Source organism: Pelophylax lessonae (genome assembly GCF_965119305.1).
Source record: "Pelophylax lessonae genome assembly, chromosome: 1".
NCBI classification, from domain to species: Eukaryota; Metazoa; Chordata; class Amphibia; order Anura; family Ranidae; genus Pelophylax; species Pelophylax lessonae.
In genome coordinates this window covers 456,941,681-456,969,508 of record NC_138768.1, presented here as the reverse complement: position 1 = coordinate 456,969,508, position 27,828 = coordinate 456,941,681, and the positions used below count along the sequence as shown (strand labels likewise).

At 46.4% G+C, this 27,828-nt stretch overlaps 1 protein-coding gene across 2 annotated transcripts in view; it reads left to right on the top strand.

Moving 5' to 3' along the window:
• The window catches only part of CPAMD8 (C3 and PZP like alpha-2-macroglobulin domain containing 8), a 472,168-nt gene that overhangs the window by 233,678 nt on the left and 210,662 nt on the right, over positions 1 to 27,828 (top strand). For both annotated transcript variants that reach the window (XM_082260961.1, XM_082260960.1), the window contains 3 exons: positions 19,324 to 19,398; positions 24,474 to 24,639; positions 26,440 to 26,526. In XM_082260961.1, the coding sequence (XP_082117087.1) occupies positions 19,324 to 19,398; positions 24,474 to 24,639; positions 26,440 to 26,526 (328 nt within the window). The remainder of the gene's footprint in view (positions 1 to 19,323; positions 19,399 to 24,473; positions 24,640 to 26,439; positions 26,527 to 27,828) is intronic.

Here is a 27,828-nt window from a genome sequence, read left to right as displayed (position 1 = left end):
CCATGGTGTACCTGTGCGATGTGACCCTGGACAAGGCTCCTCTGGATGCCGGGGTGTCTGCGGTGGGGGTTGCATTACGCCGCATGGTGTGGCTGAAGAGCTGGTCGGCGGACCAGGCTTCTAAGAAGGCTGTGACTGATCTTCCCTTTTTGGGTGAACGTCTGTTTGGTGACTCCTTGGATGAGTTGATCAAGGGTCTCAAAGGGGGTAAGAGTACTCTTCTCCCCCAATCCGCAAAGGGTAAGGCGCCTCGCAGTAAGCCAGGGCCTTCCTTCAAGGCTCACCGGGGGCTTTTTCGTGCCTCAAGGTCGAAGGAAAAAGGCAAACCATTCAGAGCCTCCGGAGGACACGAGAAGGCTTGGTCGGGTAAGCCCAAGGCCGGCCAGTCCGGTGCGACGGACAAATCCTCCTCTGCATGAAGGGAAGCCCTCACTTGGTTCAGGGGTGGGTGGATGTCTGCGTTGCTTTCGGGAACCCTGGACTTCTCTTATTCAAGACAAATGGGTTCACAAATTGATTTGTACAGGATACAAAATCGAATTCCGGTCTCGCCCAACAGACAAGCTCCTTTCATCAAATCTCCGGATCGTTTGGTCAATCTCAAGGGGCAGTGCAGGATCTCCTTGCACAGGGCGTTATTGTCCCAGTTCCTCACTGGGACAGGTTTTGCGGTTTTTACTCAAACCTGTTCACGGTGCCCAGGAAGGAGGGCAAGGTGCGTCCAATTCTGGACCTCAAACCGCTGAACCGCTTTGTGCGGGTGCAGAAGTTTTGATTCGGTCGGTGGTGGCATCTTTGCAACAAGGAGACTTTCTGGCTTCCATCGATTTAAAAGACGCGTATCTGCACATCCCTATTTACGAGGGTCACCAGCGGTATCTCCATTTCGCGGTGGTGGAGGAGCACTATCAGTTTGTGGCATTACCCTTTGGTCTAGCTTCCGCTCCCAGAGTCTTCACCAAGGTTTTGGCCCCGGTGTTGGCTTTGCTCCGCAAAAAGGGGATTGCTGTCCTCAGTTATATGGACGATCTCCTGTTAAGGGCGAGCTCTTGTGTCGCCCTATCAGACGACCTGACCTTCACAGTTCAGGCGCTGCATGAGTTTGGGTGGACCATCAGCTTCCAGAAGTCTGCGCTGACTCCGTCAGTACACCTGAGTTATCTGGGAATGATCTTGGACTCCTCTCAAGCGAGGGTCTTTCTTCCAGAGGAAAAACTCCTGACCTTGCAGGGCGAGATCAGGTCCTGATGGACGACGATCTCTCCTCCCTGCGGACGTGTATGAGGGCCCTGGGGATGATGGTGTCGGCCTTCGAGGTGGTCCTGTTTGCCCAATTTCACACAAGGCCTCTGCAAGCGGAGATTCTTGCCAAATGGAACAAGGATCCACAGTCCTTGGACCGGATGATATGTCTGAGCCGTTTCACGAGGTCGGAGCTCTCGTGGTGGCTTCTGTCGCCCACTCTGGGCGATTAAACTATGCCTGTTCCATTGGGCACCTCCGTTGCACGGTCTCCCGGTTCGGGTCTAAACCGACAATGCCACGGCTGTGGCTTACATCAATCACCAAGGGGGCACCAGGAGTGCCAGGGCGGCCAAAGAGGTGGCCGAGATTCTGACTTGGGCCGAGGCACACGTTCCGGCTCTCTCCGCAGTTCACATTGACTTGTTTGCATCTCGTCTAAACAGAAAGGTTGAGCGTTTTGTGGCCAGGGCTTGAGATCCTCTGCCCGACGCTGCGGACGCACTGGTGGTGCCTTGGCACCGCTATTGGCTGATTTATGCCTTTCCTCCGATACAACTGCTGTCTCGGTTCCTCCACAGGGAGGCGGTGGAAAAGGTGCAGGTGTTTCTGGTGGCACCAGACTGGCCTCACCGGTCTAGGTACGTGGATTTGGTAAAGATGGCCGTCGAACCTCCCTGGCGGCTGCCTCAGAGAGAGGATCTGCTGTCGTAAGGGCCGATCTTCCATCCTGCTTTACAGTCGCTGGCTTTAATGGCTTGGCTGTTGAAGGCCTGGTGTTCAGAGACAGAGGTCTCTCTAATGCTGTGATTCCTACCTTGTTGAGGGCTAGGAAGGCTACTTCCAGGAAGATTTATCATTGTACTTAAAGATGTATATATCCTGGTGTGAGTCGCAAGGGTTGCATCCTCGCTCCTTTTCGGTGGCGAGGGTCTTGGCTTTCCTGCAGAAAGGAGTGGAGCAACAATTGGCTTTGGGCACGATTAAAGGTCAGGTGTCAGCCTTGGCCATTAACTTCCAGCGTCCCTTGGCGACTAACTCCTTGATTCACACCTTTATTCAAGGGGTGCGTCATCTGGCTCCGCCGAGGAGATCCCCTTTGCCTCCGTGGGATCTGAATTTGGTTTTGTCCGTTCTGCAATGACCTCCTTTTGAGAATATCAGAGAAATCTCTCTGCCTTACTTTTTTAGAAAGTTGCCTTTCTGGTGGCTATCACCTCTGCTCGCAGGGTGTCTGAGTTGGCAGCTCTGTCTTGCTGTTCGCCTTATAGGCGTCTTTCATAGGGATAAGGTTGTTCTGCGACCTAACCAATCTTTTCTCCCTAGGCTGGTATCGGCTTTCCATTTCAATGAAGATATTGTTTTGCCTTCGCTCTGTGCGAAGCCCAAGCATCCTAAGGAATTTGCCTTGCATTCGCTGGATGTAGTTCGATCGATCAGGGTTTTACCTGTCGGCCACGTAATCGTTTCGGACATCTGATTCCCTGTTTGTCCTTCCCAAGGGATCTCATAAGGGTTTGGCTGCGTCTGCTGCAACCATATCAAAATGGATCAGACAGACTATTGTTCAGGTCTATTCATTGAAGGGTCAGGTTTCGCCCTTCCCCATGAGGGCGCATTCTAATAGAGCACTGAGTGCCCCTTGGGCTTTTCGCCATCAGGCTTCTGTGGCTCAGGTGTGTAAATCGGCGACCTGGTCGTCTGTACACACTTTTACAAAATTCTACAAGATTGATTTGTTCGCATCCTCGGATGCTTCCTTTGGCTGCAAGGTTTTGCAGGCTGCTGTTTGCTGAAGAGATGGTCTTTTTCAGGGGTGAATTTTTGTTTTGGGGTAAGCTCCGGTTGGTGTTGGTTGAGCTTTCTGTTGCCCTGTTGGCTACGTTTTCTAGCCTTGTTGATACGTTAACGGTTGTTGGTTGCGTTCTTCCCACCCCTCATGCCTACACTGCTATGGGACGTCCCATTGGTGAAGAAACATTGAAGAGAAAGTTTAATTTTTGTAAGAACTTACCGTAAAATTATTTTCTCTGAGTCCTCTGACAGACGCAGCACCCGCCCCTTTGTTCTGGGGTTGTTTGTGTTTTCTTTCACTGCTTACGAAACTGATCTTTAAGCATAGTGTGTCAGGGGTTATGTGTGTAGGACAGCCCCTATAGGCCTTGCAAGGGAAAACTTTCACTGCCTAGTCTACTCCTGTAGAGGGCGCATAACCCATTGGTGAAGAAACATTGAAGAGCTGCGTCTGTCAGAGGACTCAGAGAAAATAATTTAAGTTCTTACAAAAATTATATTTTCTCTTTCGTTCACTGACGGACACAGCTTCAAGTCTTCAGAACATTGGGCTTTATGCTGTCTCTCTTTAGGAGAAGGTCTAGGCGGAAACCTTTTTAGCTACGCCCCAGAGGGTAAACCTTCACTTCCTGCTGTAGGACTCCAGCTTTTTTCTGCCTAGTCAGGAGTAAGGACCTGGCTCTCTGCTGGGATCTGCAGGCCTGGCATTTTTTCCTATTTAAATGGAATTTTTTACTTTTTCTTTACTATTTTTGTTCCAACTGTTTCTGTGTGAACAACAATCCCCTGTCCCTGTGTGAACTTCAATCAAAAGCCGGACTGTGCGATGCACTGGATATTCTAGATTCTTACGGCCCTACCAGTCTGGCCTGCGAGCGCGACCCAACTTTTAGCTCTGCGCTAGGTTGGCTGTGACATAGTCCCACTGGACGGGGGCTGACCGGCGAGTAAAACACCTCGCGAGGTCGCATAGCCCTGGTCATGACAGCAGTTACGATCAGAGTCGCAGCATACCTCAGGTCACAGCACCCACATTCCAAGATGGTGCAGTGGACTGCTGGGAGTAGCGCTCGCCTGGTGACCATGGTATGGGGAGTAATGTCCCCCCTCCTTTTCTGTGGAATTGTTGGGGTGGTTGCGAGCCCTCCCCGGGGATGGTAGGCTGCTCCTGTGTCCTTCCTCCCCCTCATACTTTTCCTTCTTCTCTTTTGCAGGGTTTCCCCTGTGTAGGTGCCCTCTTCTACCCCCTGGGGGGGGGGGGCATGGGTTTGTTTGGCTGGGGGGGGCTTGTATGGTGCTGGGCCAGGGGAGTAGTGGGTGTGTCTTTACTTGGAGTGCAGCGAGGGGGGGGAACGGGTCCCCTCCTGGGGTCTCTGTGCTTCTCTGGGGTCCAGGGTTCCATGCACCGCCGCATGGTGACGCCATTTTATCGTGGATCCTGTATTCCTGCTTCGGCGGCCATGTTTGTGTAATCCAGCGGCCATATTTATGTTTTCACCATAGAGTTTTAATGGCGGCCATTTTCCTGTAGTTTGATGCAGTGTCAGGTCAGTGTTTCCTCTTCCTAGCAGTTTTGGCGCTCTCCAGCTCAGGTGGTGAGTCTCTGGAGGCACTCTATCCTTCCTCTGCTGTATACAGCACAGCAGTTGTGCTGATTCTTGTGGTGCCCCAGCAGTGCACGGGAGGGAAAATAAATTAAAAAAAATTCTGAGCAGCGCGGTTCCGATTAACCCTCTATGGTTATGGAGCCTGTGGAGCGCGTTTCACCACCCAATCCACTCCTGGAAGCTGCGGGACCCTCTGGGTCTCAGTCTGCCCTGGCGGCCATGATGGCAGCCCTGCAGTCGCTGGTAGCCAAGCAGATATGGCCCTGCAAAGGAGACCTGGCAAGAAGAGCCCCCCCGCATTCACCTGTATCTTTTGCTTCCTCAGAATCTGAGGTGCATTTGGCTGCTGCGGACGAGAGTGAGCCCACTGGGTCTACGTCCACGCATGCTGAGTCCTCTAATAGTAAGGATGAGTCTTCCTCCTCTGCAGCCACGCATAAAAAAGCACTGATGCAGGCTCTGATTGTGTCGGTGTGGGAAATTTTAAAATTGGAGCACTCAGCTGCAGCCATTGCAGTTTTGGCAGCCACAAATATTTCAAGGTGACTAAGGTGTTTCCCTTTCCTGCCTATTTTGACGAGATTGTCACTAGTCAGTGGGGTTCCCCAAAATGCATGGTTGGAATACCTAAGCGTTTTGCTAGAAGATATCCCTTTGAGATGTCTCTTCTGAAGTAACTAATGGTTCCACCGTCGGTGGATTCTCAGGTTTCCAGGCTAAATAATGCCACACTTTTGCCGGTGGAGGATGCTTCGGCCTTTAAGGACCCCGTGGACAAAGGAGCTGAGGCTCTGGTCCGATACCTCTTCACTGTGGCTAGTTCAATTTTGAGACCGGTGTTTGCTATCACCTTGGTATCCCAGACTGTAACGGAATGGGCTAAGATTTTGCGCCAGGATCTGGAGGGGATTAAACACCCTTCTGAGCTGGCGGACCTGGCGGATCAGTTACAGTATATTTGTGATGCATCCCTGGATGCGGCCCCCTTGGCTGGCAGGGTTTCGGTGATGGCGGTGATCCTTCACCGCATGATCTGGTTGAAGTACTGGTCGGCTCACCAGGCTTCTAAAAAGGTGCTGACGGATCTTCCTTTTGTAGGTGACCGTTTCATCGGTGCCTCTATGGAAGAGATTGTTAGGGGCCTTACGGGAGGCAAGAGTATTTTGCTTCCGCAGGCAGCTAAGGGTAAGAAACCGCGCCGTAAGCGGGGGTTCCTTCTTTTCGGCTCACAAGCGGCCCTTTCGTACGTCTTGATCGCAGGAAAAGGACTCAAGATCTACCCATAACTTTGCGGGCGGCTCCAGGAGACCCTGGACTGGTAAGTCTAAAGCGGGCACTTCTCGTTCCGCAGGCAAGCCTACCCCAGCCTGAAGGGTGCACCCTCATCCGCGTCTGGGGTAGAGGGACGTCTTCGCTTCTTCCTGGATCCATGGACCTTGTTCATTCAGGACAAATGGGTCCACAAACTGATTTGGTTCAGTTACAAGATCTAGTTTCGATCTTTGCCTCCGGCAAGGTTCTTTCCTTCCAATCTACACCTGTCTCCAGAGTGGCTACAGGGCCTCTACTGAGCAGTGCAGGACAGGTTAGCACAATTTGTTATTGTCCCGGTTCCAGAGTCTGAACAGTTCCAAGGTTTTTATTCAAAACTGTTTACAGTTCCCAGGAAGGAATGCAAGGTTCGTCTAATCTTGGATCTCAAGGCTCTGAACCTCAGAAATTTCGGATGGAATCCATCCGCACAGTAGTAGCTTTCCCTCATCAAGGAGATCTGCTGGCTTCCATCGATCTCAAGGACACTTACCTTCATATTTCAATATATGTCGGGCATCAGCGTTTTCTTCGTTTTGCCATGGGCGAGGAGCACTTTTAATTCGTGGCGTTACCCTTTGGTCTTGCCTCAGCTCATCGGGTGTTCACAAAGGTTTTGGCCCCAGTGTTGGACTTGTTACGGCAGAAGGGGATACTGGGTATTAGGTACTAGGGTACCTGGATGATCTGCTTGTGCGTGCAGAGTCTTCCTTGGCTGTAGAAGCCTACTTGGACATTACGGTGCAAACTCTGCAGGAGTTCGGGTGGACAGTGAATTTTCAGAAATCGGCATTGTCTCCATCCACAAAGCTGGACTACTTGGGTCTGACGCTGGACTCAGTGTCAGCCCAGGTGTTTCTTGCTCAGACAAAACTTCTGAAGCTACAGGATGCTGTTCAGCTCCTATTGTCCAACCATCGGTCATCACTCAGGGCTTGCATGCAAGTGCTGGGTCTGATGGTCTCCACCTTCAAGGCGGTTCTGTTTGCGCAGTTTCACACCAGACCCTTGCAAAGGGAGATTCTGATCAAATGGAACAAGGATCCATTGTCATTGGACAATCTGATCCTGTTGAGTCGGGGGTTCAAGGAAATATAGAAACATAGAAACATAGAATGTGTCGGCAGATAAGAACCATTTGGCCCATCTAGTCTGCCCAATATATCTGAATCCTATGAATAGTCCCTGGCCCTATCTTATATGAAGGATAGCCTTATGCCTATCCCATGCATGCTTAAACTCCTTCACTGTATTTGCAGCTACCACTTCTGCAGGAAGGTTATTCCATGCATCCACTACTCTCTCAGTAAAGTAATACTTGCTCATATTACTTTTAAACCTTTGCCCCTCTAATTTAAAATTGTGTCCTCTTGTGGTAGTTTTTCTTCTTTTAAATATGCTCTCCTCCTTTACCGAGTTGATTCCCTTTATGTATTTAAAAGTTTCTATCATATCCCCTCTGTCTCTTCTTTCTTCCAAGCTATACATGTTAAGGTCCTTTAACCTTTCCTGGTAAGTTTTTTCCTGCAATCCATGTACTAGTTTAGTAGCTCTTCTCTGAACTCTCTCTAGAGTATCTATATCCTTCTGTAGATATGGCCTCCAGTACTGCGCACAATACTCCAAGTGAGGTCTCACCAGTGTTCTGTACAGCGGCATAAGCACTTCTCTCTTTCTACTGCTTATACCTCTCCCTATACATCCAAGCATTCTGCTGGCATTTCGGGCTGCTCTATTACATTGACTTCCCACCTTTAAGTCTTCTGAAATAATTACTCCTAAATCCCTTTCCTCAGATACTGAGGTCAGGACTGTGTCAAATATTCTATATTCTGCCCTTGGGTTTTTACGCCCCAGGTGCATTATCTTGCACTTATCCACATTAAATTTCAGTTGCCAGAGTTCTGACCATTCTTCTTCCATGCTCAATGACTGCAGTTTATTGATAAGTCTTCTATGTGGGACAGTGTCAAAAGCCTTACTAAAATCTAGATATGCAATGTCTACTGCACCTCCACCGTCTATTATTTTAGTCACCCAGTCAAAAAAATCTATAAGATTTGTTTGACATGATCTCCCTGAAGTAAACCCATGTTGTTTTTCATCTTGCAATCCATGGGATTTAAGATGTTCCACAATCCTATCCTTTAATAGGGTTTCCATTAATTTGCCTACTATTGATGTCAGACTCACTGGTCTATAGTTGCTCGATTCCTCCCTACTACCTTTCTTGTGAATGGGCACGACATTTGCCAATTTCCAATCTTCCGGGACGACTCCTGTTACTAATGATTGGTTAAATAAATCTGTTAATGGTTTTGCCAGCTCACCACTAAGCTCTTTTAATAATTTTGGGTGTATCTCATCAGGACCCTGTGACTTATTTGTCTTCACTTTAGACAGCAATCTTAGAACGTCTTCCTCTGTAAAGACACATGCATCAAACGATTCATTAGTCATCCTTTCAAGTGGAGGGCCTTCTCCTTCTTTTTCTTCTGTAAAAACTGAACAGAAGTATTCATTAAGGCAGTCGGCTAGCCCTTTATTCTCTTCTACATACCTTCCGTCCTTTGTTTTTAATTTAGTTATTCCTTGTTTTCATTTCCTTTTTTCATTTATATATCTGAAGAATGTCTTATCCCCCTTTTTCATAGACTGAGCTAGTTTTTCTTCTGCCTGCGCTTTAGAAGTTCTTATAACTTGCTTGGCCTCTTTCTGCCTAATCTTGTAGATTTCCTGCTAGCTTTTTATTTTTAATGATTTGGGCCACTTCTGCTGAGTACCACAGTGGTCTCTTCCTTTTTTTGCTATTACTGACAAGTCTAATGCAATTTTCTGTTGCCTTCAATAATGCACCTTTTAAGTAGTCCCATTTCTCCTGGACTCCATGTAATCCGTTCCAGTCTGATAAGGACTCATTTATGACTAATTTCATTTTTGAAAAGTCTGTTTTTCTAAAATCTAAAACTTTTGTTTTTGTGTGGTGTGACTCTTTCACAGTTCTTATATTAAACCACACTGACTGGTGATCACCAGATCCCAAGATTTCGCCTACAATGACATCATATACCGAATCCCCATTTGTGAATACCAAATCCAAAATGGCCTCCCTCTGGGTTGGCTCCTCAACCCCAGTAGGGAATTTAGAATATCTGTACTCCTGGTAGAACTTGCTATTTTGGTTTTCCAGTTTATATCTGGAAGATTGAAATCTCCCATAATGATAACTTCTCCTTTCATTGTCATTTTAGCTATTTCTTCAACTAGTAGATCATCTAGTTCTTTAACTTGACCAGGTGGTCTATATATCACACCTACACAAGTTACTGCATGATTAGCAAACTGCAACGTAACCCAAACTGACTCTATCTCCTATGGTGGCTCCGCTCCCCGGCCCTACGTCTGGGAAAATCTTTTCTTCCCCTGTATTGGACTGTAATCTCCACGGATGCCAGTCTGTCTGGATGGGGAGATGTCTTGGGAGTGTGTTTGGCCCAAGGTGTCTGGGCTCTCGGGCGATCAGACTTTGTCTCAATAGATGGATCGTCTACAGCAAGGGTCCTCAAACTACAGCCTGCATGCGGCCTGCCAGGGTCCTGAACCCGGCCAGCTGGCCGGAATGTATCATTCATGTTGTTTTTTTTTTTTTTCTGAATCACCTAATTAGAGCCAGAGGCTCTAATGGGCTTCGGGAAAAGGGTGGACCCGGGGTGCAGAGCAGTGTGCCCTAGCCCACCCATTTGTGTGACAATAGCAAATGAAAATTCTCTATTGTCACACGTATCCTCCTCCTGGCCAATCAGGAAGCGGGTCAGAAACCCGCTTCCTGATTGGCCGAAAGGTGAACCCGTGTCATTGGCCGAGGAGGAGGCGGGAGGACTTGAGGAGACGTGGGGGACTGAGGAGATGCCGCCGCTGCAGGTAAGTGCACTGACTGGTCTCTCTGCATTGAAGGGGGCACGGCACGCTGTTCTCTCTGCATTGAATGGGGGCACGCTGGTCTCTCTGCATTGAAAGGGGGCAAGCTGGTCTCTCTGCATTGAAAGGGGGAACGCTGGTCTCTCTGCATTGAATGGGGGCACGCTGGTCTCTCTGCATTGAATGGGGGCACGCTGGTCTCTCTACATTGAATGGGGGCACGCTGGTCTCTCTGCATTGAATGGGGGCACGCTGGTCTCTCTACATTGAATGGGGGCACGCTGGTCTCTCTGCATTGAATGGGGGCATGCTGGTCACTCTGCATTGAATGGGGGCATGCTGGTCTCTCTGCATTGAATGGGGGCACGCTGGTCTCTCTGCATTGAATGAGGGCACGCTGGTCTCTCTACATTGGAAGGGGGCATGCTGGTCTCTCTGCATTGAATGGGGGCACACTGGTCTCTCTGCATTGAATGGGGGCACGCTGGTCTCTCTGCATTGAATGGGGGCATGCTGGTCACTCTGCATTGAATGGGGGCATGCTGGTCACTCTGCATTGAATGGGGGCATGCTGGTCTCTCTGCATTGAAAGGGGGCACGGCACGCTGGTCACTCTGCATTAAATGGGGGCACGCTGGTCTCTCTGCATTGAAGGGGGCACCTGGTCACTCTGCATTGAAAGGGGGCACGCTGGTTTCTCTGCATTGAAAGGGGGCACGGCACGCTGGTCTCTCTGCATTGAAAGGGGGCACGGCACGCTGGTCTCTCTCTCTCTACATTGAATGGGGGCACGCTGGTCACTCTGCATTGAATGGGGGCACGCTGGTCTCTCTGCATTGAATGGGGGCATGCTGGTCACTCTGCATTGAATGGGGGCATGCTTGTCTCTCTGCATTGAAAGGGGGCACGGCACGCTGGTCACTCTGCATTGATGGGGGCACGCTGGTCTCTCTGCATTGAAGGGGGCACGCTGGTCACTCTGCATTGAAACTGGGCACGCTGGTTTCTTCATTGAAAGGGGGCACGGCACGCTGGTCTCTCTGCATTGAAAGGGGGCACGGCACGCTGGTCTCTCTCTCTCTGCATTGAATGTGGGCACGCTGGTCACTCTGCATTGAATGGGGGCATGCTGGTCTCTCTGCATTGAAACTGGAGGAGATGCGGGGGACTAAGGAGATGCCGCCGCTGCAGGTAAGTGCACTGACTGGTCTCTCTGCATTGAAGGGGACACGGCACGCTGGTCTCTCTGCATTGAATGAGGGCACGCTGGTCTCTCTGCATTGAAAGGGGGCACGCTGGTCTCTCTGCATTGAAAGGGGGAACGCTGGTCTCTCTGCATTGAATGGGGGCAAACTGATCTCTCTGCATTGAATGGAGGCACGCTGGTCTCTCTGCATTGAAAGGGGGCACGCTGGTCTCTCTGCATTGAATGGGGGCACGCTGGTCTCTCTGCATTGAATGGGGGCACGCTGGTCTCTCTACATTGAATGGGGGCACGCTGGTCTCTCTGCATTGAATGGGGGCACGCTGGTCTCTCTGCATTGAATGGGGGCACGCTGGTCACTCTGCATTGAATGGGGGCACGGCACGCTGGTAACTCTGCATTGATGGGGGCACGCTGGTCTCTCTGCATTGAAGGGGACACGCTGGTCACTCTGCATTGAAAGGGGGCACGCTGGTCTCTCTGCATTAAAAGGGGGCACGGCACGCTCGACTCTCTGCATTGAAAGGGGGAACGCTGGTCTCTCTGCATTGAATGGGGGCAAACTGATCTCTCTGCATTGAATGGAGGCACGCTGGTCTCTCTGCATTGAAAGGGGGCACGCTGGTCTCTCTGCATTGAATGGGGGCACGCTGGTCTCTCTGCATTGAATGGGGGAACGCTGGTCTCTCTACATTGAATGGGGGCACGCTGGTCTCTCTGCATTGAATGGGGGCATGCTGGTCACTCTGCATTGAATGGGGGCATGCTGGTCACTCTGCATTGAATGGGGGCATGCTGGTCTCTCTGCATTGAAAGGGGGCACGGCACGCTGGTCACTCTGCATTGAATGGGGGCACGCTGGTCTCTCTGCATTGAAGGGGGCACCTGGTCACTCTGCATTGAAAGGGGGCACGCTGGTTTCTCTGCATTGAAAGGGGGCATGGCACGCTGGTCTCTCTGCATTGAAAGGGGGCACGGCACACTGGTCTCTCTCTCTCTACATTGAATGGGGGCACGCTGGTCACTCTGCATTGAATGGGGGCACGCTGGTCTCTCTGCATTGAATGGGGGCATGCTGGTCACTCTGCATTGAATGGGGGCATGCTTGTCTCTCTGCATTGAAAGGGGGCACGGCACGCTGGTCACTCTGCATTGATGGGGGCACGCTGGTCTCTCTGCATTGAAGGGGGCACGCTGGTCACTCTGCATTGAAACTGGGCACGCTGGTTTCTTCATTGAAAGGGGGCACGGCACGCTGGTCTCTCTGCATTGAAAGGGGGCACGGCACGCTGGTCTCTCTCTCTCTGCATTGAATGTGGGCACGCTGGTCACTCTGCATTGAATGGGGGCATGCTGGTCTCTCTGCATTGAAACTGGAGGAGATGCGGGGGACTAAGGAGATGCCGCCGCTGCAGGTAAGTGCACTGACTGGTCTCTCTGCATTGAAGGGGACACGGCACGCTGGTCTCTCTGCATTGAATGAGGGCACGCTGGTCTCTCTGCATTGAAAGGGGGCACGCTGGTCTCTCTGCATTGAAAGGGGGAACGCTGGTCTCTCTGCATTGAATGGGGGCAAACTGATCTCTCTGCATTGAATGGAGGCACGCTGGTCTCTCTGCATTGAAAGGGGGCACGCTGGTCTCTCTGCATTGAATGGGGGCACGCTGGTCTCTCTGCATTGAATGGGGGCACGCTGGTCTCTCTACATTGAATGGGGGCACGCTGGTCTCTCTGCATTGAATGGGGGCACGCTGGTCTCTCTGCATTGAATGGGGGCACGCTGGTCACTCTGCATTGAATGGGGGCACGGCACGCTGGTAACTCTGCATTGATGGGGGCACGCTGGTCTCTCTGCATTGAAGGGGACACGCTGGTCACTCTGCATTGAAAGGGGGCACGCTGGTCTCTCTGCATTAAAAGGGGGCACGGCACGCTCGACTCTCTGCATTGAAAGGGGGCACGGCACGCTGGTCTCTGTCACTCTGCATTGAAAGGGGTCACGACACGCTGGTCTCTCTGCATTGAATGGGGGCATGCTGGTCACTCTGCATTGAAAGGGGGCACGCTGGTCTCTCTGCATTGAAAGGGGGCACGGCACGCTGGTCTCTCTGCATTGAAAGGGGGCACGGCACGCTGGTCTCTCTGCATTGTAAGGGGGCACGCTGTGGTCACTCTGCATTGAAAGTGGGCATGCTGTGGTCACTCTGCATTGATGCACGCTGTGGTCACTCTGCATTGATGCACGCTGTGGTCACACCGCATTGAAAGGGGGCACGCTGTGGTCACTCTGCATTGAAAGGGGGCACGCTGTGGTCACTCTGCATTGATGGGGGAATGCTGTGGTCACTCTGCATTGATGTGGACACGCTGTGGGCACTCTGCATTGATGGGGGCACGCTGTGGTCACTCTGCATTGAAAGGGGGCACACTGTGGTCACTCTGCATTGAAGGGGGAGCACTATACTTTGATTACTGAAGGCCCCTCTCACACTTTTGTGACCTCAAAGTCACGCAATTTTTTACAGCGTTTTTTGCCGCAAAGCAATGCCTATTACATTTTTCTGTTTGCACCCCCCCAAAAATTTAGAGCCCCAGCCGCCACTATATGAATAAAACAGTAAAAAATATGTGCATTGGAATTCATTCATATTTTTTTTCAAACTATAGTCCGGCCCCCAACAGTGTCTGATGGACTGTGAACTGGCCCCCTGTTTAAAAAGTTTGAGGACCCCTGGTCTACAGGGACGCCCTGTGCGGATACAATTGGACAATGCTATGGCTATGGCATATCTCAATCATCAAGGGGGCACAAAGAGAGCCTTGGCAGCCCGGGAAGTGGTCAACATTTTGAGGTGGGCAGAACGATGCCCTCTCTGCTGTGCAAATTTCGGGGGGTAGAGAATTGGCAAGCGGACTATCTCAGTCGGCAGATGTTGGGTCGTCTCTTCACCCGGAGGTATTTCATCAACTGCGTCTTCAGTGGGGGACCCCTGATGTGGACCTGCTAACTTTCGTAACTCAAAAGGAAGGTGCAGAGGTTCGTGTCAAGTTCTCGGGATCCTCTGGTCGACGCCGCAGATGCTCTGGTGGCCCCTTGGGGTCAGTATCGTCTGATTTACGCCTTTCCTCCAATAGAAGGAATTCCAGTTATTCTGGTGGCACCAGACTGGCTTTGCGGTCTTGGTACACAAGCCTGGTAAGGCTGGTAGCAGACGTCCCTTGAAAACTTCCTCTCAGGGAAGATCTTCTGTCTCAGGGACCAATCTTCCATCCTGCTTTAACGGCCTGGCTATTGAAAGCCAGGTGCTGAAGGACAATGCTAGGAAATCTACCTCCAGGATGGTTTATCATTGAGTTTGGGTTTCTCACAGCTCCTTTTCTGTGTCTCGCCTGTTGGAGTTTCTACAATCAGGTGTAGATCAACGTTTGGCTCTGGGCACCATCAAGGGCCAGATTTCCGCCTTGGCTATTTTTTTCCAAAGGCCGTTGGCAGTGAAGTCCTTGGTTCACACTTTTGTGCAGGGAGTTCACCATCTGGCTCCTCCGGTGTGATCGCTGGTACCTCCGTGGTATCTCAATTTGATACTATCGATGCTTCAAAAGCCTCCTTTTGAAAATATTCCAGAACTTCCTCTGCTCACTTTGTCGCAGAAGGTGGCTTTCTTAGTAGCTATTACTTCCGCACGCTGTGTGTCAGGGTTGGCTGCGTTGTCCTGTCGGTCACCTTACTTGGTGGTTCATAGGAACAAAGTGGTGTTGATACCCTGTCAGGCGTTCCTTCCTAAGGTTGTCTCTTGGTTTCATTTGAATGAAGACATTATCTTACCATCCCTTTGTCCTAAGCCGTAACATCCTAAGGAAATTGCCTTACATTCCTTAGATATGGTCAGGGTGATTTGAGTGTACCGGGCGGTGACAGAAACAATTAGAAAATCTAAATTCTTTGTTTGTTTTTACGGATGGAGCTCGTAAGGGGCAGGCCCCATCTGCTGCAACCATTTCCAAGTGGATCAGGCAGACGATGGTGCAGGCCTACTCCATTAAGGGTCTGGTTCCTCCTTTCCCTATTAAAGTGCATTCTACGAGGGCGCTTAGTGCCTCCTGGGCCTTCTGTCATAAGGCGTCAGTGGTTCAGGCGTGCAAGGCGGCTACGTGGTCGTCTGTATACACATTCACAAAGTTTTATAAGGTGGATGTACTTTCATCTTCGGATGCATCGTTTGGCCGCAAAGTTTTGCAGGCTGCGGTTGCAGAGGCTTCTGCTTCTTGAGGGTGTAACTTTTTCCTGGTGGTGAGCTCCAGTTGTTTCTAGTTAAGTTCCTGTTGTTACCTGGTTGGCTATGTTTAGCCTTGTTGGTAATTCTGCGTTTGTTGTATTTTTTCCCACCCCTCATATTGACACGGCTTTGGGACATCCCAGTGGTCTGAAGACTTGAAAAGCTGTGTACGTCAGTGAACGAAAGAGAAAACTGGACTTTTGTCTTACCATAAAATCTTGACGGACACAGCACCTGCCCCTCTGTTGGGGTTGAGTTATATGTTCTTCTGACACTGCTTGTTACAAACTAGAGTCATACAGCAGGAAGTGATGGTATACCATCTGGGACTGCCCCAGGGACGTAACCAATAAGGTTTTCTGCCTAGTCCTACTCCTAAAGAAGGACAGCATAAAGCCCAGTGGTCTAAAGACTTGAAGCCATGTCCGTTAGTGAACCTCAGAGAAAAGGATTTCTGCTATATAGTATTCCCATCAAAAAAAAAATAAAAAAAATCTAATTTTTTTCATCATTTTAGGCCAATTTGTATTCTGCTATATTTTTGGTAAAAAAAAAAATCCCAATAAGAGTATATTGATTGGTTTGCACAAAAGTTATCGCGCGTAAAACTAGGGGAACGATGTGTGTCATTTTTATTTTTTACTAGTGATGGTGGAAATCATTGATTTTTTAGCGGGACTGCGACATTGCGGCGGACAGATCAGACACCTAACTGACATTTTTGACACTTTTGGGGGGACCAGTGACATTACTACAGTAATCAGTGCTAAAAATAGGCACTGTTACTGTACTAATGACACTGGCAGGGAAAGGGTTAACACCAGGGGCGATCAAAGGGTTAAATGTGTCCCTACGGAGTGCTTTCTAACTGTGTGGAGGATTGACTTATGGAATGAACACAGTGACCTCTGTTCCTAAATCTGTTCATTGCTGACAGAAAAGCGGTCTGCCGTGTTTACAAGGCAGACCGCCGTTCTGTCTCAACAGGGAGTGATTATGGGTGCCCGGCGGTAATCACGGTTGCAGGTCCCGCAGATCAGCTTGCCCTCTGGCGAATGGGTGCACAGGTACCCCCACAAGGTACGTAGTTTCGTGGGAACCTGCCGACCGGCTGCCGTATATGTACGGCGGCTGGTCGGCAAGTGGTTAATGAAGTTTGTTGCAGATTCCTACCTTTTGTTACTCTGAATAAATTCCTGTGTGTTTATCTGTGTCCATGTGGAAAGTGAATCTAATGGGAGTGGTTTCATAATTATCATTCAGCTTCTGCACCTGCAGGGCTCTAATGAGGAAAGTGGCAGGGTCTGCATCCTTTTAGACGTGATTTCCTATTGAGAGTATCTCACCAAAAATGACATTTTTGTTGCAGGGGATGCCTGAAATCTGACTTGTATCTTAGTGTAGACTTCTGGGAAAATCAGTGAGCCAATCACAAAATCAGTAAATTATGTTTCCTGGGGGCGTTCTGTACACATTCTATGTACAGAACACCTCCAGGTAGCCATATTGCATTGCATTTTGCAGAAAATTGCAGAGCTGCAGATTAAAAAGGAATGGTAATTTTGAGTACCATTCAATTAGTCCCGGTTCACACTAGGGCGACCTGTGAGGCGACCTGGTCGCCTCACAGGTCGCCTCCCATTAGGGAAGCTGCGGACCCGTTCTAATAGGAGCGACACAAGTCGCTCCGACTTAGAAAAAGGGTCCGGAGCTTCTTTGGGGCGACCAGGAGGCGACCGCCATAGACTTCAATGTTATGAAGTCCGGCTGAGGCACTGCCGATCCCCCCCTGTCCTTAGTTCTCTGAAGGGTAGAGAGTTTAATTCTGGGGCTTTTACCTTTCCATAATAACCTGTGAAATAGTGATTCTATTTTTTTAAACCATTTGAGTGGTATCCATATAGGTGAATTGTGGAAGACGTATAATAAATCTTCTACCCAAGGATGTATATGTATTCCCAAATATTTAAAAGATGACACGATTTTAATTAGTTTAGCCTCTATGGGTATGGGCACATTGGGGTCATCTAAGGGAAATAAAACCAAATTATCCCAATTAATAACGAGGCCAGAAAATGGACGTAAAGTTTGTATAAGCATCAAAAGGGAAATTAAGGATTTATCTGTACTTGAAATACAAAGAGGGTGCAGCGCTAAAATTGTATAAAATTCACATGGGTTACTACAAGTAAAGTCCAAAAGAATAAATATATATAAAATATATAAGAGAAAGTCCTTAAAACTTCACAGAGCCGAGCATAAAGATAAGGATTTAGGAGACCCGTGCTGTAAAGGATGAATATTGCACCACTTCATTCGTGACTCCATCACCAGAGTTAGTACAAGCCTCTCACCTCCATTACTTGACCAAAAAGGTCATTGCGCTTTGTATCAAGATACCCAGATGGACTCCTGCTAACCCGATCTCCTATGCTTTGCCGCCAGTTCCAAATAACTCAGCAGTTGTGCATCCCACAAAAAAAGATAATAGGGACATCTAGTTCTCTCCGTTTATATAATTTTTTATTGCAAGATAAAATCAAATTACTTACAAAGTTGGCACTTTCCTAGTGCATACAGATCAGCGGGTAAACATAACACACAGTGTGCTCAAATGTTAGATCCCTTTGGAGCGTCGCGGGTGACGTCACAGCTCCTCCCCCGTACGCGTTGCGTCAATGGGTGAAGACGCTCCGAAGGGATCTAACATTTGAGCACACTGTGTGTTATGTTTACCCGCTGATCTGTATGCACTAGGAAAGTGCCAACTTTGTAAGTAATTTAATTTTATCTTGCAATAAAAAATTATATAAACGGAGAGCACTAGATGTCCCTATTATCTTTTTTTGTGGGATGCACAACTGCTGAGTTATTTGGAACTGGTGGCAAAGCATAGGAGATCAGGTTAGCAGGAGTCCATCCGGTATCTTGATACAAAGCGCAATGACCTTTTTGGTCAAGTAATGGAGGTGAGAGGCTTGTACTAACTCTGGTGATGGAGTCACGAATGAAGTGGTGCAATATTCATCCTTTACAGCACGGGTCTCCTAAATCCTTATCTTTATGCTCGGCTCTGTGAAGTTTTAAGGACTTTCTCTTATATATTTTATATATATTTATTGTTTTGGACTTTACTTGTAGTAACCCATGTGAATTTTATACAATTTTAGCGCTGCACCCTCTTTGTATTTTATGCTTATTGGGATTTGTTAGTTTTGACCTTTACCGGTGTTCAGCTGCTCTTATACCATTTCTTTAGATTGTAGCGCTGAATAAGCTCTCTCTTTTACATTTTATCTGTACTTGAGTCTCAAATGTACTGTATATGCTATATTATTATAATTTTTTTTTTGCTATTTTTTTCCCCCACGAAAGTGGAATTAGCCTTTAAGGTTGTAAACCATACAGATATAAAACCATACAATACAGTATAGAAAAGTACCTGTACACGAGACAACAAAGATCTTTTTAGCTATCTGTATCTGCAGTCTTGTTTGTGATCACCAATATAAGGAACATTCTTTGCGCTGACCACCAATGTAAGGGACATTCTTTATAATGACCACAAGTGTAAGGGGGCCCTTCTCCACCAATGTAAAAAAAATACTACACTAACCACTGATGTAAGGGGACATTTCACTGATCACCAGTGTAACAGGACATTTTATTGGATCACAAGTGTAAAAGGGTTCTTTTCCATTAACCATCAGGGTAAGGCTGCTTTTCTCTACTGACCACCACTATGAGAAAGGAATACAGTCTTCATTCATTGTGTTTGTTTTCCAGCATTTTACTGAAAATAATTGTGTTATTTGGAGCAGCCTTGGGTGTCAAATACACTAAGTACACTACATTCCTTATACTTTTAATTATTCTTGTATCTCAGCTGGTTGTTCACGCTAATGTACCATGAGCTGTAGATAAAAAAATAAATATAATGTATGTATAAAGAGTACTGTTGTTGTTACAGGGTGGAAATCATGGAAAAATAGCTCTAACTGCTTATGTCGCAGCAGCTCTTTTGGAGACAGGAATCACTTCTGAGGTACAGACAATGTGCAGAAAAAAATATTACAAATGCTTCTTTAAGGGGAAACCTTGGTTTTGGGTCAGAAAAAGTGATTGACATTCCATGGCTAATTTGTGGGTTCCTGCCATATTTGTATGTGTCTTGCAGTTGCAGAGATGTGGGTAGCAGGGAGGGTAAAGAGCCACCACATTTGGAGTCCCTGTAAGTTGCCTACTGGCTGGCATGTGACCATATTTATGGGATACACTGGTCTCATACATTACTTTTTCTGCATTCATCACCTTAAAAGTGGGATAGGACACGCACAGAAAAAATCTGGCCAAAATACTTATATCGAGCTCAAAGCCTATGCAAGCCAAGAAGTGTAAGAGAGTAGCTGAGTATGACTTCTATCACATCCAGTCCTGTCTGCAGCTGCTACCTAAAGCATAGCCACTGTATGAGTTTCTATTATCTATGAATACTATTGAGCGTTGCTTTTACCATCTTTTGTTTTTTTTCTGTAATAGAATTTTTTAATGAAACATATATTTTTTTGTCCATTGAGGGACCCAGAAAATCAGATACAACCACTGGTTATTTGGACACTGAATGTCCTAGAAGGTGGGACACCTTTTCTTCAGCTGAAAAAAGTCCAACAATTTTTTGCTAGTCTTTCTTTTTCTTTGTGGACTTTTTTCTTTTAATCAAATTTGCCCACTGCACAACTGCTTGAGCTAGTCTGTAGCCCTGGTCCATACCGGCTGGAGTTTCCCCAAACCCAGGACTTCTCTCTTCGTCAGGGGCGCAGCCTTGAGGCAACTTCTTGGGTTGGACTCTGTTGGACATTACCTTGATGATGCACTGACTTTGATTTGTGAAGCAGTAGAAGTCCTGTGTGTGACAGGACAGGTAGTATTCTCCCTTTGTTTGATTGTGCTAAGAGTAATACCCTGAGCTGCACTGTCTTCCTTAAGAGAATGCATTTGCATCTAGCTCTTCCCAACCGGTAGTCTCTGTACTAAAGGAGAGGTTTGCACACATGAGTGTTCCTCATTTCCTGCATGGCAGGCAAAAATCATTGCTGGAGAGCTCAGTTCCTCCCTGGATTGTCAGCCAGCAGTGTGCTGGATTGTCAGCATTATCCATTTCTACTGAAGGGATAGCGTAAGTCCTTAGACCTATGTAGGACCCAATCGCCCAGTTATAAGCCCTCAAGCTGTGGTCCCTTTAAAGAAGATTCTCTAGATGTCTTACGTTGTTCTGCACCATATCAAGTAAATATTCTTAGCGGTAAGGCTAAGGTTTCCTGTTCCTCATTCCATGGATATGGATGCACCACTGGACCAGGGAGGGTCAGGCGATTCTTAGAACTATGTTCTGTGTTCAAAAATGGATAGATCCTGCACAATTATTTTGTCAGATGTCAGGGACACCTCTAGGAGCTGTAGTGGATGGTTTTTGGTTATTCTCCTTTTTCTTTGTTGATTACCTTTTTCACCTGTCTGAGGTTGAGTCATAACTCCTTTTCTGGCCTATATTACTGAGGGTGTCTCTTGTGCACTCTACCCCTTTTGGTCAGGGTGATTTTGTGAGTTTGTACCTTTGAGTTCTGTATCACTCTCGGGGGCCACTTTACTAACCTTATGAGTTATTGCACTGAAATTACTGTCATTTTTGGATATCTTGTTTAGCGAAACTGGTGGTCTGGCCAGGCAATCTCATTCTTATGGAGTTTTTCTTTCCCTTTTTTTACTGGTTTAGACTTGGTGTTCCTTCAGGTGGAGCCTTTCCCCTCTAGTGGTGATCCCCTCTGTCCTAGTCTTGAGCGTTAGGTTGATCCTCTGTGGTCACCCTTTGATTGTTGGCAGCTTTTTAAATCTTGCATGGGGCTTCTCATCATCCAGTTCAGAGTTTGGTGCTGGTCTTTTTTTCTGCGGCTGTTAGTGGTTATTGCCCACCCCTCAGTTGGACTGCTTTTGGATGATCCAATTGTATCTGAATTCCTGTGTTCCTCAAAGGACAAGAAAAAAAACATTTATATTTACTGTAAAATATATTTCTTGGAGTCCATTAAAGAACACAAGCCCCCCCCAAAACCCCCCCCACCCTCGTTCTTTTTTTTTTGCTATTGACACTGCTTTGCCACAAAACTGAGGTCTGCTGTTTAGAGGAGGGTCTATGAGGCAGACTTGCAATTTTTCTGTTTGTCTGTGTACAAACGTCCTGTAGACAGCAGTATGACCAGACTCTATCTGAATTTTATTTCCCTTACGGAACTCCAAGAAAAGGATTTTTACAGTAAATACAGAAATCCTATTTTGTAATAGAGCAAAAGATATTGGTGCATTAAACAAATGAGATTAGCTCTGGACACTGAAATGATTTCCACCAAGGCATATGTTTTTCATTTACATATGTGAGTTCTAAAAATGTCTTCAATGGCATACTGATTTAATTAAGCTCAATGATTACAATTTCATAACATACCAAACATTACAGCTTTACTACACAAAATGTTAAAAAGTGAGTATACAGTAATACAGATCACATTGTTAGTGCTACTTGAATATTTTTTCTTGTAAAATATTATTCAATCGAAGGGGCGTGGACGTGTTTGAGCTGAGCTCTCCCGGCGGTACATTTCTTATACTATCCTGCCATCGCTATATCAAGTTCTTTTGCCCGAAAAACTGTCACCTGGGACCCAACATACTGCTGCGACATGTCGTCCCCTGGCAAGGCTTCAGACACATAAAAAATAAAGTGATATATTGCGCTAACAATAAAGTAAGCTGCTCGCACATTCAACTGACAAAAAAAGTTGACCAAAAAGTAAAAGTGTATAAACAGTGCAGCGCTGGAAATTATATGATAAGTGAAAATAATCATATACAATTGAGTAGAAAATAAACACAATCATCAGTCCCAAGTGCAAATAGTAAAGGAAAATAATCCAGAGTGATATGTGTGATCACAGTGCACGCCAAATCCCAACACCAACAGGGAATGATGTATACGCTCACCAGAAAGATTGGACCCAAAATACTGTATAGTACATGGGTCAAGCAGACTCATATGGTGTATGGTGGGTCTCCAAACCGATGCTATACCCTTGGAATCTCCAATACAGGCGTATAGCGAATGTAACCAGAAGAGGGCTCCAATTTAATCAATGACACGAAGGAATGAACCAAATGGAGCAGACATAGTGTAAATCCGCTTAAAAATGCATTAATCAAAATAAGGGAAATGCACTTACAGACATGCAAGGTATACACACAGATTAGGCTGTCATTGGCATGGTCTTGACGCATTTCGACATAAATGTCTTTCTCAAAAGATATTGCCAGCCAACTTGGTGTGTTGTTCTGTGGACCAGTGGGTCCCGCATCCGTTCTGTGATATACTACGAAGCGTGAGTGGTTCTCCTGTTCCCCTAGCCTAGACCGTACTGGCCTCCTGTTCCAGCACAGGCAGATTTGGGATCTAGCTGTCTCGAAAATGAATTGTCCTGGACTGGACAGCGACATGCTGTTATGGTATCATAGGCTCCAGATTCCGGACCCTGTGCTCTGGATATCTAGGGGAATATATCTCTTATCTCATGTATTAAACAATGGTAACATCAAAACATTTGACCACTTAAAAATGGAATTCAGTCTCCCAAATTTCATGCTATTTCGCTTCTTTAAACTGATACACGCTCTACACTCTCAGTTTGCAGGCAGTTGCCCGGTACTACTTCCCCTGAATGTTTTGGAGGTGATAAAGGGGGATGAACCACGAAAACTCATATCTATTTTCTACGACATGATAATTACCCCAGCTGCATCTCTACTTGCGCACTCTGCCAATAATAAATGGGCAGAGGAGGTTGGCGAATTGGACAAGGATGAATGGAATGAGGCACTAGAGACCTGTAAACTATTATCCCCCAAAATGTCTGACAAACTCATACAAAGTTATATTCTACACAGAGCATACTTAACACCAGACAGGCTGGCCAAATTTGACCCTTCTCGTAGTCCTGGGTGTCCTAGATGTCGGTTGTCTACTGGCACATTCGGACACCTGCTCTGGCGCTGTCCTCACATTCGTGGGTTCTGGGCGCAAGTCGTCCAGTTCCTTCATGACCGGATGGGCTCGCCGTTGACACTAGATCCCGCAAAGTGTCTGTTTGGCATTTTTCCCGACATTGACAAGCACACGATTAAATTCATGCATGAAACCTTGTTTGGAGCAAGAACCTCAGTGTTGGATTCAAGCTACACCTCCAACTTTAGCTGCATAGATTACCAAAATCACAATGCCTTACCATATAAAAAATTTATATATATATCAACATTGGTTGCTTGAGTAAATTTGATAGAATTTGGGATAGGTGATTACAGTCAACATCGACCTGCATCTCATAGCATACGATAAATGTTTTATTCTCCTGTACCATCCCCTTGCCTGTGAATGGAGAATGCTGTGTTATAGATTATTGTTTGGCTCTGTGACCGGTCACACTAGGCTCGGCATAACATAGTACATGCCTTCTTAACCAAATCAGTAGATTAATTTGTATATTTGTGTTTATTTATTTTATACGATATGTATGAAGGATGTTTTATACGGAAAGTTTTGTCACCTTTGCTTATAGAGTCATGTATTTATGCATCTGACTTTTGTTTACTCACTTACTGTGTTTTGTACAAAACTCAATAAAGCTTTGTTTCAAGTAAAAAAAAAAATATATATACATATATTATTCAATCCTTAAGAAGTATTGCAGACTTGTTTAAACATTTGTTATAGTATCCATACTGATTGATTGACTGTCTGGCTGAGGGCATCTCACCTCCTATACTCTCCCCAGTCTTATCAAATGATAAGATTACTATTTTAGAAAATTCTCCTAAATTTCAGCAAGCCTCTAGGTAATTTTAACTACACAAAGCTGATTTGTGCAAGCTGAACTGAAAAATCTTTTCATGACTTTTGAAGCAGCCACATCAAAGGTAGCTGAGAACCATATGTGGCTGCCTATCCACTGGCTGGAGAGAATCACTATCAAAAATGTATTTTTTTATTGTTGAGGTTGTCTTACTGCTGTTTTTTCTCAGGAAGAAAGAGTTGCTGTATCCAAAGCCAAAGAATACTTGGAGTCACACTTGTACTCAGCAGATGACCCATATACCACAGCTCTCCTAACATATGCTCTGACTCTGCTGCGTAGCACCTATGCTTCTGTAGCTCTTAGAAGGCTGAACAGCATGGCCATAACACAAGGTAACAAGACCATATTTATTAACATACAGTATCTCACAAAAGTGGATATACCCCTAATTTTTTTGTAAACACTGAATATATGACACTTTGCTACAATGTAAAGTAGTGAGTGTACAGCTTGTATATTAGTGTAAATTTTCTGTCCCCCCAAAATAACTCAACACACAGCCAATAATGTCTAAACCGCTGATAACAAAAGTGAGTACACCCCTAAGTGAAAATGTCCAAAACAGGCCCAAAGTGTCAATATTTTGTGTGGCCACCATTATTTTCCAGCACTGCCCTAACCCTCTTGGGCATGGAGTTCACCAGAGCTTCACAGGTTGCCCCTGAAGTCCTCTTCCACTCCTCCATGATGACATCACGGAGCTGGTGGATGTTAGAGACCTTGTGCTCCTCCACCGTCCATTTGAGGATGCCCCACAGATGCTTGATAGGGTTTAGGTCTGGAGACATGCTTGACCAGTCCATCACCTTTACCCTCAGCTTCTTTAGCAAGGCAGTGGTCATCTTGGAGGTGTGTTTGGGGTCCTTATCATGTTGGAATACTGTCCTGCGGCCCAGTCTCCAAAGGGAGGGGATCATGCTCTGCTTCAGTATGTCACAGTACATGTTGGCATTCATGGTTCCCTCAATTAATTGTAGCTCCCCAGTGCCGACAGTACTCATGCAGCCCCAGACCATGACACTCCTACCACCATGCTTGACTGTAGGCAAGACACACTTGTCTTTGTACTCCTCACCTGGTTGCGGCTACACGCGCTTGACACCATTTGAACCAAATACGTTTATCTTGGTTTCATCGGACCACAGGACATGGTTCCAGTAATCCATCTTCTTAGTCTGCTTGTCTTCAGCAAACTGTTTGCGGGCTTTCTTGTGCACCATCTTTAGAAGAGGCTTGCTTCTGGCACAACAGACATGCAGACAAATTTGATGCAGTGTGCGGCGTATGGTCTGAGCACTGAAAGGCTGACCCCCCCACCCTTTCAACCTCTGCATTCATATGTCTATTTCCAAAAGACAACCTCTGGATAGGACACGGAGCACGTGTACTCAACCCCTTTGGTTGACCATGGTGAGGCCTGTTATGAGTGAAACCTGTCCTGTTAAACCACTGTATGGTCTTGGCCACCGTACTGCAGCTCAGTTTCAGGGTCTTGGTAATCTTCTTATAGCCTAGGCCAGTGATGGTGAAACTTGGCACACCAGATGTTTTGGAACTACATTTCCCATGACAACTACACTGCAGAGTGCATGAGCATCATGGGAAATGTAGTTCCAAAACATTTGGGGTGCCAAGGTTCGCCATCACTGGCCTAGGCCATCTTTATGTAGGGCAAATATCTTTTTTCAGCTCCTCAGAGAGTTCTTTGCCATGAGGTGCCATGTTTAACTTCCAATGACCAGTATGAGAGAGTGAGAGCAATAACACCAAATTTAACACACCTGCTCTCCATTCACACCTGAGACCTTGTAACACTAATGAGTCAAATGACACCGGGGAGGGAAAATGGCTAATTGGGCCCAATTTGGACATTCTGACTTAGGGGTGTACTCACTTTTGTTGCCAGCAGTTTAGACATTAATGACTGTGTGTTGAGTTATTTTGAGGGGACAGCAAATTTACACTGTTATACAAGTGAACACTCACTACTTTACATTGTAGCAAAGTATAATTTCTTCAGTGTTGTCACATGAAAAGATATAATAAAAATATTTACAAAAATGTGAGGGGGTGTACTCGCTTTTGTGAGATACTGTACATCACAACAATTGTTTTTCTTTTTTTTACTATAGATGGGTTTACTCACTGGAGTTTAACTGGCTCAATGGCAAAAGAGGAGGACACTTTCATGAGTTTTAGTGATGGCCTCTCTCAGTCAGGTAGGAAAGTATGCCTTCACTTTATGGGCTTGAGTTGCTTGATGAATTGTATTTTTGTGCAAAGAAAAAAGACAGCTATTGTGAAAAATATGATATTCTGATAAATATATTTGATTTATATGTATATAGTATTCAATATATGAATCCTTTGTTGATTCACGCTTGATTAAACATTTTTCACCACAGTTACATGCAGACCAAGCTAACAAAAAAATGACAATGACCGCAGTTGAGACAAACTGTAACACGGCACTTTTGCACAGTATTTCGTGACCCTACCCAGTTACACAACCTGTCAAACAGGAGGAGTAGCCATACACAAGCCCAATTTTAATAAGTGTTGTAAATATACAAAACGTAACCATTCAAAATATTATAGCAATCCCAGGCTAAATTAAAAACGACAATGGTATCTTCCTATTACGTGAATACAAAACTGATTTAACTTGAGATACCTTTGGATTGTCAGACAAGTGAGACAATGTATGCTAAAAACACAAGTTGCCATGCTCACCAGAGTACCCAACGCCATCACTGTAAAAACACATTAAACTTGGTTTAAAAAACACACTAAATGACTTTTACTAAAAAGTTTATACAAATCTCCTAACACACTTGCCTAACCAATCTTTAATAAACAAATCTGTTTCCTTCTTACCCTTTCCATATCTTGTCTACCTTTCTCTATGTACAACGGTGTACTGTAGCTTGCAAAATTCCCCTTAGGGCTGGTACACACTGGACGGGTATTGGCCGGTTTAACAGAAACTTACCCACATTGGGCCAGTGTGTACAACAGCAAGTCCGACAGATGCCGGCCTAATGTCCAGCTTCTGTCGAACGGGCATGCTGGAAAATCAGAAGTCATTCAGCTGGCTTGTTCTGGCGAGGGGCAGTCCTCCTGTCAAAGCACAAAAGCTCAGCGGGAAGATTGTGCTAACATTGCATAGTTAGTACAGTGAGCGCCTCCGTTTTTTCCTCTCAGCCCACTGCCAGTGTGCATTAGGCATTAGTTTGGTTATATTCTCAGCCACATTGAGTTTAAGCCTAAAAATCCTAAACCACATACATAGATGCAGACTATGACCTGTCATTATGGATTGCTATTATAATTGGAGTTCTGTCTCTTAAGTCATTACTTTAAAAACAGGTCTTAGTGTATGACCACAATATTTGTGGTGCACCGGGGAGTCTCAGGCAATGGGAAAACTAGCGTTGAACCTAATTTTTGTGGTTATTTGCAAACGTTAGACCACAATCCACAGTATAAAGTTGTACTTGCTTTGAAATAAAATGTGTTCA